Consider the following 14,236-nt stretch of genomic DNA (forward strand, 5'->3'; position numbering starts at 1 on the left):
GAAATGGCCCTGGGAGGAGGGAGGAATAAGGACACCTTTTGGTGAGTGGCTTTAATCCCCAAGGGCCTAAAAATCTAGACAGATGCATGTGTGTCTGTATATCTAATGCATACAGTTCCAGCAATGTACAGTTCTGTCCTCTACGGCACAGGTCAGGGGGCCATGTAGAAAGCCCCGTACTTCGGCTCTTCAGTTCCTTCCAGTCCTTGTCCCTGCCCACCTTCAGCCCAGCTATGCACAAGCAACGGCCTCTTGAAGTTCAGACATTAATTATCAAGTTAGAATATTTTTCAAAATTACAAGGCATGGCCCCAGGAGGTAAGAGGCAGGAGCGGGGGTGGGGGAGGTGAAGGGGAGAGGGCCAGGCTGTAGGCAGAGGTGCAGTGAAGCCTGGGGGAGGAGGGCATTACTGCCTGCAGAAGAATCCCTCACTGCCCCAATCTACCCCAAGGCCAACGGCCCCTGCAGGGAGTGCTGGGACCAGGACAGAGATTTATAGCTGGGCAGGGAAGAGCGAGGGTGAGAAAGAGATGTAGGGGTTTTGGTCGATTCTGCGCTGAAAAGTTTGGGTGATTCCATCCCTTACCTCCCTATCCAAGCCCTTAAAGGTAGAATTTCTCCTGGAATACAGTTATGTGCGTTATAGTTATCTTCCCTGGAGGGGAGAAAGGCCAAGTCTTTCCTGCTAAAATGATGGATCAAGCTGAGGATTCCCTGAGAGGCTGCAGAGGTGGGGTCACGGGTCCTAGCATTCAATTCAATTTTTTAAAAATGTCAAATGATTGGTGTTTATTAGGAAAAACTTACCCCGTCTATATAATTTTTGTAGGGCTGGTGAGCCAAGCATTCTGAATCTATATTTTAGAGAAAACACCCAGTGCCTGCCCCTACACTACTTTCCAAAAGCAAACCAGAGAGATGTCCTCCCGCAGCCACGCTGTGAGTGGCTTGGCAATCTCTGCAGTTTTAAGACTGTTTAAAAATGGTTCTGGCTTAGAGACTGGTTTCCCTTTGGAAACCAGTGTCTGGTGGAAGCTGGTATTTTTATAACTCCAGGCTCTCTATCAGATCCTGTGTTACCATGGTTGCTAAGGGGAACACTGGCTTCAAATTTCACATTTCAGTGTGCAGAGTCTGGCTAAGGAAGCAGAACGGTTCCAGGGTGGGGGTGGGGAGGGTCGGGGCTGGGGATGGGCTGGGTGCGAGACTCATCTCATGGAGGTGAAGGATCCCAGTCTCAGAGCTGGCGGCCTCCGTGTGTGTGTGTGTGTGTGTGTGTGTGTGTGTGTGTGTGTGTGTCCCATCAGCAGCTTCAGATGGGATGTGGGGGGCCGAGCCGGTCAGCATCACACCGCCCAGTGACTTGGCTGCTGTGCCAAGCAGAGGAGGGGAACAAAGCGGGGGAGGGGACTGAGCCGGTAGGGTTAATTCAGTGGAGTTACAGGAATGGTGGCTTAAACTGAAGTATTCACAGCAGCAGCTGCAGGACCTGCAGAGACTCTAACGCGAAGCAGTGCCCAGGACCTGGCTACCTGGCATGGCACACACTCAGAAGAATGTTCTGGGCGGTGCCTATGCCCAAGAATAGGGCTGGAAAAGTCTGTGCCAAGAAAGGGTCTCCTGACCTTTCAAGTTGCATTGCAGCCCTTATGGTCCTGCTAAGTCTTTTTGTTTGATTTGTTACAGTTCTAAAAACAGATCTGAAGACTACCAAGCGCTGGGGAGTAGTTCTCCGCGAAGATGCCCCTGGAGTTCCCTCGTTCCTTCTTTTCTGCCCCCTCCCCTTTTATTTGAAGGATTGTGTTTTCAACAGAGCTTGAATGACCCAGGGTCCTCTAGTCCAGATTTAGGTAACTCTGTTATTTCAACATATTTCTAGCAAGCAAGGCTGGAGACTTTTCAGTTCAGTACGGAAACAGCATTTTTTCCTGTTTGTTGAATGAATACTTAAACTGTCTTTTATGTTTTCACAGTGTTGCTTTTTGCCTTAAAAATCCTCAGAGGCCCTTCATGTTTTCCCGTAGCCACTAGCATGCTTCTGGTGGCAGCCAGATCTGGCCTGTAACTCCCCTAGCAGGGCCGTCTCTACAGGTGGGCCAAGCTCCTTCCGCCCTCATGCCTGGCCCAAACCTCCTTCCCGAAGGCTACTCTCTGACCCCATTGCCTGCTCCAGACCCACCTCCCCTTTGTCCCCAGCAGCTGCCTTGTCCCTACCCCTCCATTCATCTAGCTTACAATCCACTGTAAGTGTTCACGGCTATGGAATTTCTGGGGATGTGGTTGCCAAGTGGATTGGGGGGAGGGTCAACACTCCTAGTACTAGAGGGAACTTTACAGTTCAGCAAGAAGGAAGCAGTGTCTCAAACCGAATCACTGCTTCAAGAACGGGCAAGGAGTCCTCAGTAAAATGCAGTCAAGGTTCCGTGATAGATAAGACCCAGTCACCCCCAAGAACCAAGGAGAGCCTGAAATGATTTGTAAGCAATCAGGAAGGGGTCAGAGGCACTAATACAGTCACCAGGCAGAGAGCATGGCCAAAGGACAGATGTGCTAGGCCCTGTGTGAACACTAGCTGTGTAGCAAGTTATAAGAGGAGCAGATGAGCAGGTGAGAAGAGGTGGGGAGGAGGGTAAGGAAGAGAAAAAGGGAGAGGAGGAGAAGGGAAGGAGAGAGGAGGAGGAGGAGGAGGAGGAGGAGGCGGAGGAGGAGGAGGAGGAGGCGGAGGAGGAAGACTCTGGGTAGCCGGAATGCTTGGCCACCTGTGGAAATAGGACTGGAGCAGTTTGGCAAGCAGGGGGCTGTGTTTGACTGGGGGTGGGGCTTAGACACCCAGTTAGGAGACTGGATCTTCTTTTCTGGGGTCTTCAGTGAAGCGATACTTCCCTTGAGCCATGCCCAGGATGTGATCCACACTGACAGCAACGTGCAGTACGAACGTTTATGGGCAAGACACTCATTTTATGTGAACATCCTATTTATTTAACTCCTTAAGACAAACTTGCAGGGTGAATATTTTTCCCATGTTACAGATAAGAAACTTGAGCTTGGGAAAGGGACCAAATTAGGTGAAAATCCCACAACCAGGAAGTGGTTTGTGGTTAGGATTCAAACTCAGGTCTTTGCTCCTAAGGATGGGGCCCTCTCACAGTGTTTGTGACTTGTCAATACACGCTCACTAAATGCACCTAAGATACGGCTGCTCCTGTTACCTGACCTTGGCTGCACACTGCATTCACACACCTCACCCAGTCCCAGCCCTAGTCCCAGCCCCAGGAAGTTTGGTTCACTGGTGGAGGGAGAACATGGGAATTGGTAATTTTGTGAAAGCTTCCTGAGGGGCAGGGTCTCCAGGATCATTTCCCATTGATCCAGCCAGCAAATCTCCACTCTTTGTGTGACTGCCTCGCTGCCCAGGGCACAACCTACCTTGGCCTCCTCTAGTCACAGTGGGCCCATGCCCTGCTTTAGGGAAGACAGGAGAGGTCCCTCTGGAAAGCAGCCCCGAAGACTGCTCTGCCTGCCTCTCAGCCCAGTGAAACAGCAGAGACTCTCCACCCACACCCACTTCATCGCAGTCTTTTCCGAGGTCAGATTTCCCCTGGAGCCAAAACAATGCGAGCAATTGAATGCACGCTCACGCAAAAAGTTAAAAAAGTGGCTCTCTCATTGTTGCACGGAGCAATTTCATTTCCTGAGGAGCCTGACTTGCTGGCCTCTGTTCCCCTCCCAGCCTCGTGCCTGCGCCTCCTCTGGCAATCCAGCAGGCTGCACGCTGAGTCTGTGGGGACGCCCCTTGCAGGGAGACACCCTCAGAAGCACCTTCCAGAGGAAGGACAAGGAAGGACGGATGGGGTTTCTGGGGCCTGGCAGGGAGCAGAGGGAGAACTCAGTGGGGTCAGAAGGTGGGTGCAGAGGGATGAGAGGGACGAGACATTCCTGGCAGAAAGCAACCCCTCCTTCCTCCTTTGCTCCACTGCTGACCTCTGGCTATGGCTGCTGGACTGCAAAGAGGGCAGGAGGTGAATTATGGGTAGAGAGGAGCTTGGGGGAGTGGAGGGAGAGGGGAAGGTTGCATGTTGTGGGTGGGGAGAGGATAAAGGATGAGAGGAAGTTGAGAGAAATAGATTTCCCTGCCAGATGAACTGCCAACAAAGTTCTTAAAGTAAGGGGCCCAGAGAGAGCATCCAATAACCCAGAGAGCCTAGCAAAGCACTGCTGGGCATGGAGGTGACAGAGAAAAGGAGGAAAGAGGTGGAGAGCTTTGTAGGGTCGAGAAATGGAGGCAGTTGGATAAGCCAGACCCACAGCCTTGGCAAGGCCGATCAGAGAAGCAGGCTGCCTCTGACCAGGAGATGCAGACACTCTTGCGCCACAAACAGCAATTCCGTCCTCTCCTGTGTGTGAATCCCTTATGGTCCCACTTTGGCTAAGGACCTGGCAGGATGAAAGCACATGAGGGTGCTATCAAAAAGAGTGCATGGGGTACCTTTCCATTCATCTGTTTCATCTGTCAATTTTCTCATTGATGTTTCATAGTTTTTAGTGTATGAATCTTTTACTTCCTTAAATTAATCCTAAGAGTTTTACCCTTTTTGATGCCATTGTAAAAGGTGTTGTGCTTCTATTTTTTCCCAGATAGCTCATTATTCATATGTAAAAATGCTACTGATTTCTGTATTCTATTTGGTATCTTGTAACTTTATTGAATTTGTTTATTAATTATAATAGATTTTGAAAGCAGTTTTTTTTTTTAATATATGAGATCATGTCATTTGCAAATAGGGACAATTTTACTTCTTTCTGACTTGGATAGATTTTATTTCTTATCTTTCCTAGTTACTCCAGCTAGGCTATCCAGGACTAAGTGAAATAAAAGAGGTAACAGTGGACATTTTTGTTTTTTACTGATCTTGGATTGGAAAACTTGATATTGTCAAAAGGTCCATACTACCCAAAGTGATCTGCAGATTCAATACAGTGCTCTCGAGAATTGTAACGGCATACTTTTACAGAAATATTTTCTAATCTCAAAATATGTTACAAACTGCAGTAATCAAAAGAATACAGTACTAACATTAAAACAGCTATATAGACTTTATGGAACAGAATAGAGACTCCAAAAATAGATCCATGTATTTGCAGTCAGTTCACCTTTCAACAAAATGTCAGGAGCTCAGCTTGGGGAAAATACAAGTTTCTTCAACTACAATGTAGGGAAAACTGGGTATCCACATGCAAGAAGGATGAAATTGGACCCTCATCTCAGACCAAACACAAAAATCAACCCAAGTGGGGTTGAAGACTTAAGTGTAAGATATGAAACTAGAAAATATCGGTAAAAACTTCTTGATGTTGATCTGGGCAATGATTTTTTTGGAAATTACTAAAAGCACAAGCAACAAAAGCAAAAACAGACAACTAGGCTTCTGTCAAATCAAAAAGTTTCTGCACTGCAAAAGAAATAATAAGCAAGGTGAGAGATGACATATGGTATGCAAGAAAACATTTGCAAAGCACCCACCAAGTAAGGGGTTAATATTTGGAATATCCCAGGAACTTCTACAATTCAATGGCAAAAGTTCTAACAATGCAATTAAAAAACAGCCTAAGGATTTGAATGGACATTGCTCCAAAGAAGACATGCAAATGGCTAGCGGATATAGGGAAAGATGTTGAATATCACTAATCACTAGGGAGATGCAATCAAAACCACAATGAGGTGAGGTATTGCTTTAACACCTGTTGGGATAGCTATTACCCAAAACCAAAGAACAACTGTGGCTGAGGATGTGAGGACTGGAACTTCTGTACACTGTTGGTGGGAATGTAAAATGATGTAGCCAATGTGGAAAATAGTATAGAGGTTCCTCAATAAACTATAAATACTCAGCAATCTCACTTCTGAGTATTCAGAAGAATTGGAATCATGATCTTAAAGAGATGTTTGTACTTCACATTTGTTGCAATGCTACGCACAAAAGCCAAGATATGAAAATAACCAAAATGTCCATCAATGAATGTATAAAGACAATGTAAATACGCACAATAGAATATTATTTGGCTTTTAAAAGAAGGAAGTCCTGTGATATGCAGGAACATCAATGAACCTGGAAGACTTTATGCTAAGTGAAATAAGCCAGTCACAGGAGGACAAATATTCTATGATTCAATTTATATTAGGTACTTTGGTTTGGATGTGGCTTATCACACATTCACAAGTGTTCTGTGTTAGAAGCTTGGTTTCCCTTGTGGCCATGGTGGGAGGTGGTGTGGAATCTTTAGGAGGTGGAAGCCTAGTGAGAAATAATTAGGTCACTGGGGGATGCTGCCCACAAAAAGTATTAATGCTAGTCACATGGACTAAAGTTCCTGAAACAGGGAGTTATTATGAAAAGCACAGGCCCTGTGCTCCCTCCTTCTCTTAGTGGCTGTGGCATGATGTCACTCATCATGACATAGTATGGCCAGGGGAGCCCTTGCAAGGGCTGCTGGGAGAATTTTCAGGCTTCAAAACTGTGAGCTATGTAAAACCCTTTTCTTAATAAACTGTGCAGAGTTGGGGATTTTGTTATAGCAACAGAAATAGGAATAATATATTAGGTAGCTAAAATAGTCAAAATCATCAAGGTGAAGAATAGAATAGTAGTTTCCAAAGGCTGGGAGGATGGGAAACGGGAGCTGCTAATTACTGGGAACACAATTTCAGTTATGCAAGATGAATACATTTTTAAGATCTGTTGTACAACATGTGCCTTCAGATAACAATACCCTATTTATATGTAAAAATTTATTAAGAGGTCAGGATACCTGTTAACTGTTCTCACCACAATAAATTTATTTAAAATACAAAATAATAAAGAACTTGGTAATGTACGTGTGATGGTGTACACCTGTAGTGTCAACATTTAGGAGGCTGAGGCAGGAGGACCATGAGTTTGAGGCCAGTTGGGCTATAATAGTAAGACCTTGCCTCAAACATAAATTTTTAAAAAACTTGCTAAGCAAACAGGAGCTGTAAACAGCAGGGCAGGGAGAGACACAGTTTTAGCTGACCAATAAAACTTCAATCACTTTGAAAATCATCTTGGCAGAAATGACTTGTTCTTAAGTAACAAAAGGGCTCACTGAAAATTATTCTTCTCCGCCCCTCCAAGAAGCACCTCTGAATGGCACATAATATTTATGGCAAAGTTGAAATCAATTCTCTAAAGATCTCCTGGGCAGGTCCTGAGTTATGGGCTGAGAATACACAGGTACAGGGAAAGGGTAGTACCTACTCTGAAGTGAGGCAGGCTGGCTAGGGACAGGCTCAGAGATTCCAGTGCTGACTCTGCCACTTGATGGCTGCATTGCCCTGAGCAGGCTGTGTGACCATTCTGCTTTCCTCTGGAAAATGGAGGTGCTAATCTGCAAGGTGTTGTGCAAATTAAAAGAGAAAAGAATATCCAAAGTGGTTTGCAAAGCGCCATCCGCACAGTGAGATGCGCTAATGTTGTTTCTCAGCACATTAGGCAACATGGAAAATGCAGCAAGGATGGGAGACGCTGTCTGGTTCCTCAGGAGGGAGCTGTCTGGGTGCTGAGCTTCAAGTCTGGCCTGGGGAGTGTCAGTCACAGAAGTGGTAATTTGGACGGGGCCCATGAGGAAAGGTCTGGGCCAGGAAGACAGACACAGAGATGACTCTAAGGTTTCAAGTTTGAGTAACTGAGAGCACAGTTAAGTTAATTTGGTTAAAATGCTACTAAGTCACTTCCTTTGGTGGAGAAAGAAGTACCCAGGGGACTTGTCTTGGGACAGAGAGGCTCTGAGACCTGGCGCCCTCCAGACGGACAAGCCTGGGCCAAAGGATAAAAGTGACCTTTGTGAGCAGGACATTGAAATGGGCCAATTGTGAGGACTTTGTATCTTTCTCCAGGTTTGTGCTAAATGAGACTCTTCACACCCAGATGGCCAGTGGGTCTGCCTTTGACTCAGGGCCAGGAAGCAAAGGCGAGCAGAGGCTGTGGGTGTGAGGAGGATGCACACACAGGGGCAGGAGCTGGCAGACCGTGACCCTGAGAGAGGCAAGTGGGAGGGTTAAGTTTGGGGGTGGGGCTGCTGTCTGCCTGCACGGTGTGGGGAAAGGCGGGTTTGGGCCCACCTGAGTATCTGGACTTGCGCAGGGCAACTTTGGGTACATTCCCCCACTTTGTTAGACGAGCTCCAGACAAGGTGGTTCTAGTGGACAGCTGAAAATAGGGACCCAGGGGTAGTTCTGAGAGTTAGGTAGGCAGGTTGGGTGTTACGGATTTGCAGTCAGCCATCTGTATGTCCTCAGGGGAAAAGCCTAAGGTAGGCATCAGCAGTGATTTTGACTCTATGAACCTCCATACACTGGTTCATTCTGATTCGGGAGCACCGGCGAGGCCTAGACATGAGTGCATGGGTGTGTGTGTGTGTGTGTGTGTGTGTGTGTGTGTGTGCATGCTTGTGAGAGTGACAGAGAGACAGAGGACAGAGAGAGACAGAGACAGAGAGAGACAGAGAGAGATATATGAGGCAAATAGCTTTAGGAATTCACATGTCTGCACGGAGCCTGGAAAGGCCTCAGGTTACTTCAAGGAATTGAGAAGATCCGTAGGGCACCTCTTTACGTCTTCATCTTTTCTTAAAGTCTCATTCTGGGGAAGCTGAGTTCTCTTCTGGAAGGTGCTATGGATGGGGAGCTCAGGAGCTCCAGGCCAACCCTGGCATAGACAGGCTCTGTGTCCTTGGGGAGCGAACTCAGCCCATGTCTCCTTTAAGATTAGGCAAGTGTTCAGTCCCTAAGCCCACTGGCCCAGAGGACACCCAGATCTCTGAGAGTCACGAGGCAGGTCCCGCAAATGAGTTCTCTCAGCCTTTCCTACCTACTAGGTGCTGTTTCTCTGGTACACTTAGCTCCCTCTCCTTATGCGGGTTTCGCTTCAGATTGTACAAATCTTTCGCCTTTTACTTAGCTCCCTCTCCATGCCATGTCATCCTCCCTAAACTCTGGCCCAGAAGGAGCACAGGCCCCCTTTGCAGATGAAGAAAACTCAGAGAAAGTGAACTTTCCCCTAAGATGGCACAGTCTAAACTTAGCACAGTTGGGACTGGAACTCAGGCAGGGGCCTGGCGCCAGGCATGCAGCCCTAGCTTGGGGCTCTGGTTTTTCTTTTACAAAATGATGAAAGCTGTAGATGATTTATTTATTATTTAAGTTTACACAAGCATGGTATAGGTCTTTGTCAAGCCATTGCAAAAAGCTTAAAGTACCAGACAAGGGTGCATTAGGAAGGGCCCTCTGTTTCTGGTGCCCGCAGACCTCCTGGTACCTTCCAGATCTCACACCAGGAAGTTTGCACCATCTCAGGCAGTGTGAAGTGTCTCAGCCCACTATAGGCCACTTCCTGGTGGAGAAGCAGGTGACAGCAACACCAGGAGGGGTCTAGATGATGCACAGGGAATAAACTGGGGCAATTTAGGTCACTGCACTTAAACAGTACTGTTCCCTGTCTTAAGGTGACTTCTCAGGGGAATGGGTAACATAGGCAAGGATGGGAGGATCCCTATGGCCATCTGGGCAGCTCCTTACCTCCATAAGAGGGGTACGCTTAATTCATTGCAAAGGGATGCAAAAAACAAAGCTACCTTCCCTCTGGGTGCTGCTGCTGAGATGTGGCCTTCACGAGGGAATACAGAGGGGAGAGGCTAGGGGTTGTCTGACTGTGAAACCAATCTGAATTCAGGCATGTTTGTGAGGAAAACAGGGTTTGTCCATGTGGAGTGGCAAAGGCTTGGGGTTTTCCAAACATCCCAGAGGGACCTACACACTCTGCTTTTGGCTGGAATAGGCATACTATTGTCCTCTAAATGGGTGCTCAGAAACACTTGCGGAGTATACCCCTGCTTTACTTAAATTGCTCTGCTATCTTTTTCCAGTCAAAATAAGACAAGTCCCTGACCCTCCTCCTCCCCTTCGGCCAAGCAGCTCCCTCTCTTTGCTGCCTTTCTGGAGCCCTCTGGAAGGCCTTGCCAGCAATCCTTTCCTCTCCTCCACTGACACCCAGGCTCTGCCACTTTCTTATTGCCAAACCCAGAACACTTTTCTGTCCTGGTCCTTGGCTCTCCAGAGGCTGTCCCTCCCTAAATCCTGGAGGCCACAGAAGGCTGCTAAGGAGGGAGGGGACAGCCAGGTGGAGTGTCAGGCTGCCACCAGTTTCTGCTGACAAACTGCTCTGATGGTCCTCACTGGCTCTTCTAAAGTCTTCTTGACACTTCAGGCTACTGGTTGCTTCATCCCTCCCTGCCACTCCTCTTCTGTCCCCTCTCCTCTCTCTATCCACCACCTTCTGGGGTGATGCTATCCTGCCCCTAGTCTCCAGAGCCAGGTGCACAGTGACACCTCTAAAGAGTGAATCCCATCTCCAGTATGACTGCTTCCAGGGCTGCTGACCTTTCTGCCCACCAACCATGGGGCAACCCAAAGGACCATCAATAGGTGACCCAAATATAATGAAAATCGGCTCCTAGCTATCACATGATCCTCACAGCCAGAAAACATAGCCACCCGGATGTAACCAGTAACTCTTCCATCTCACATCAGCATGTGTTGTTGGCTATAATTCAAAAACACAAGGAGAACCCAAATGCCCCTCTTCCCTAACATCCACAGCTATATTCCCAGCCACCAGCCTGGCCCTGGACGACACCAACGCTTCACATCCCGGCTCCCAGTTTCCACTTGCACCTCTTTCAACTCTATGCTCCCAGAGCAATCAGAGTGACTTTACAATGAACCGAATAATACCTGACAGGATAAGAACCCCATGGAGTTCTTACATCTCAAAAGTTTCTTGGTTATTCTTATGTATTTCTTTTTCAGATGAAAGCTAGAAATATGTTCTTTTAAAACCAGACAATCCAATGGTAAACCAATCCAACCTAGAGATCCTTTAATTGAGATAATACCCCTTGTCTGTAGTCAGTATTCTGGATTAGGAATTATGAAAGCCTGAGTTAACCATACTTTCTGTAAACTCAGTAAATAAAAACTTGGCTTTAGAAGCAGAAGCATGGGGAACCACATTTCTGTTTACCAAACGATCAATTCCTTTATAAGGGATCTAACCTGGTAGCTCCCGAAAAGCCATTCCAAAGGGGCGAGGTGCAGCCTGATGGGGGCGGGTTCCAAAATGGGGCGGGACCTGAGCCGGGTTGGGCAAGGCGAGTGTCTTACCTCCCTGAGGCAAGTGTAGATGGGGCACACGAGCACGCGGAAGGGCTCTCCGGTGCTGCTACGCATGGTGCCAAACACCTCGCACAGGAAGGTGATGAAGCCCAGCCAGCGTTCCACATCCTGCTGCTGCAGCTCCTCGCGCACCGTGAAGTCCTTCTGCAGAGGCACAAGACACTGTGTTAGTCTTGATGGGAACAAGGATGGGAAGAAGGGGACAGGGGAAGACCTGCCATGCCCCGGGGTCTGGGGCAGCAGGCAAACTCGGTGTCTTATTGAGGGAAATGGGAACACCCTGTCCCATGACCATGGCATCTCACTTTGACGTGTCCCTGGGCCAGGAGCACAGCTTTCCCTCCTCTGGGAATGCCTACCCCTGCGGCAGGTCACTACCCCCTTGACAGAGGCGCTCCAGCCTTGCCTCGTGGCCCCAGCACTGAGGAGGGGTGACCCCCTTCCCAGACTCATCACCTCTCACATTCCACTCTGCCTGGCTGAACTCTCTCCCCCGGCTAACCCTTAAATCAGCCCTCTCTATAGGACAGGGTGAGGGGAACACTGTTTGCCAACATGGGTCAGCAGTTGGTCACAGAGGCCCATCTTAGCTCCGGCTTGGGCTAGAAATTTCAAGTACGGCCCCTACCTGCAAGGGGCCTTGAGGACAGAAGGAGACACGGACGCGTCCATTCACTCATTCATGCATTTGCCCTTCCTGCTTAAGAATACGACTGCACTGTGTGCAAGACTCTGCTCCGAGGGGCTGGGACAGGGCGTGTTCACGCTTTAGTGTAGTGCAAGGGAAATGGTATTAGAGCTACCAGAGTGTCCCTGTAAGGGGGCTTGGGGAGAGACCGGAGTCAGTATTCTCCACCAGATTCCGACATGGCACAAGTAGCAAGAGAAATCAAACTCACTGAACAGAAAGAACGTTGATTGCTAGGGACTGGGAGAAGTGGGTACCTGGAGTTATTTAGTGGACAGAATTTATCTGGCAAGATGAAAAAGTTTGGGGGACTGGCTGTATATCAATGTGAGCACAGTTAACACTGCTGAACTGGTCAAAATGGTAAATTTCAGGCTTTTTATTATCAAAAAACCCCCACTCGTACAACTTTCTTGAATGTATGTTCCAGCCAACAAAATTTATGACTCACTGTAAGGAAATCATGGAGAAGGGTGTGATGGGGGACTGAAATGGAAACCAGATAGGCTTATGAAGTTAAAGTAAGTAATAGTCATTTTGGTTATTAGAGTGAGTCAAAAGCCAAAAAAATTCCCAGGAAGGCAGGATATTTAATTTTTTAAAAAATGTATTTGATTTAATTTTAAAAAACTTTTTGGAGACAGCATGTCACTGTTGCTGGCCAGGCTGGTCTTGAACTCCTGGGCTCAAGTCGTTTCCCTACTGAAACTTCTCAGGGCTGGGACTATTGGTGCTCATCTGCACCTTTGGCTGATTATTTGACTTTTAAATGTAACTTAAATGATAATTTCATAGGAGTGGTTACTTAATAACCCAATGTTAAGTTATGACTGGCAAATACTTGTGGAAAGGGAACAAAAAATTATATGGCACACAGTTTCCTAATTTAGATCATAAGGGTTCATAGATTACTGCTCCCCCAAGTTTGATAATCAGAGAAATATATTACAGAATGCCATTAAAATGTTAAAATTAAAAACTAGTAACCACTAGCAGAACAGAAAACAGAATATATAAAATAAATGAATGGGTAAAAATAATCATGGGCAAATGAAAATAAAATTAAAGCAGTAGTAAAATCAAAGTATTTTATGATAACAATCATTTAAAATTACAGGATTATTAACAAAGATAAAATAGTTCATACTGAGTAGATAACATATTATACACTGACTAGCGTAGACTCAAAATATATAGACAGTTATTGACACATCAGAAAAAATAAGAATTGTATTTTGATAAGAGCCTCTATTATTGATTGAATGGACAAAGATTAATTAGCTGACTTGAACAATACCATAATTCTAAATTGAAACAGCTTCATAGTAAACTGTCACTCCACTATAATTTTCAAAATGTAGAAACTGGGTGTTAACTGGGCATGGTGGCACACCCTTGTAAGCTCAGAGAAGCTAAGGCAGGAGGATCTTTGGGCTATGCTGGACTATGTAGTGAGTTTAAATCCAGCCTGGATTACATAGTAAAAAGACAAAAACAAAAACGCAAAACAAAACGAAGCAAAAAGAAATTGTACAAATTACATAATGGAAGCTGGGTATGGTGGTGTATGCCTGTAATCGCAGGACATGGGAGGTTGAGGCAGGAGGATTACTGTGAGTTTAAAGCCAGCCTGGGTTACAAAGTGAATTCAAGGCATGGCTGAACTACATAGCAAGACGCTGCCTCAGGAGGAAAAAAAAAGAACAAATTACATACTGGGGTCAAAAGTTAACAATTAAAAATAACCAATTACTTAGATATTTAAAAGGTATTCTCTTAAAGAAAGATGGTAATCAAATATACAGCAAGTTATTTAAGAAATAAAGAGCTGTAAAAACTTGTAGGATGTGGTCAAAGCTATAATGAAAGGTCAATTTATAGTCAATTATTTCAGTTATTAAATAGAGGAAGAACATATGTCACATATACTATGTCTGATCTGATGGGCACTATATATATATATATATATATAATATATTGTATATATGACTATTAAGTGTGTAACATGTTCATAACAGGGCTGGGATTCATTTTTCTTGCTACCTGGTGCTCTGAACCATGTTGGTACATAAATGATTGTTCCATTGGGTGGCACAGACAGCCATACACAGAACTGTGTTAAAATGGGGCAATCAAAATCTTCCATGTACTGTAAGTGTAAGAGACAATGGTTTTCAATGAGAATACGAAGACTAATTTAAAATGTTTGGTATTTTAAACAGATTGAGTACGTTGAAATTGTAGATACCATGAGTTAAGTAAAATATATTACGAAGTTTAAAATTATATATGTGGGC

General features: G+C 46.0%; 1 protein-coding gene across 4 annotated transcripts in view; it reads right to left on the bottom strand.

Annotated features, from left to right (window-relative positions):
• Positions 1-14,236, bottom strand: part of Ctif (cap binding complex dependent translation initiation factor) — a 288,191-nt gene that overhangs the window by 27,465 nt on the left and 246,490 nt on the right. For all 4 annotated transcript variants that reach the window (XM_005005538.4, XM_013157177.3, XM_063231710.1 and 1 more), the window contains exon 10: positions 11,240-11,395. In XM_005005538.4, coding sequence (XP_005005595.1) covers positions 11,240-11,395 — 156 coding nt within the window. The remainder of the gene's footprint in view (positions 1-11,239; positions 11,396-14,236) is intronic.

Source organism: Cavia porcellus, unplaced genomic scaffold (genome assembly GCF_034190915.1).
Source record: "Cavia porcellus strain 051 isolate PalLab524CR breed Dunkin Hartley unplaced genomic scaffold, mCavPor4.1 scaffold_20, whole genome shotgun sequence".
Taxonomy (NCBI): Eukaryota; Metazoa; Chordata; class Mammalia; order Rodentia; family Caviidae; genus Cavia; species Cavia porcellus.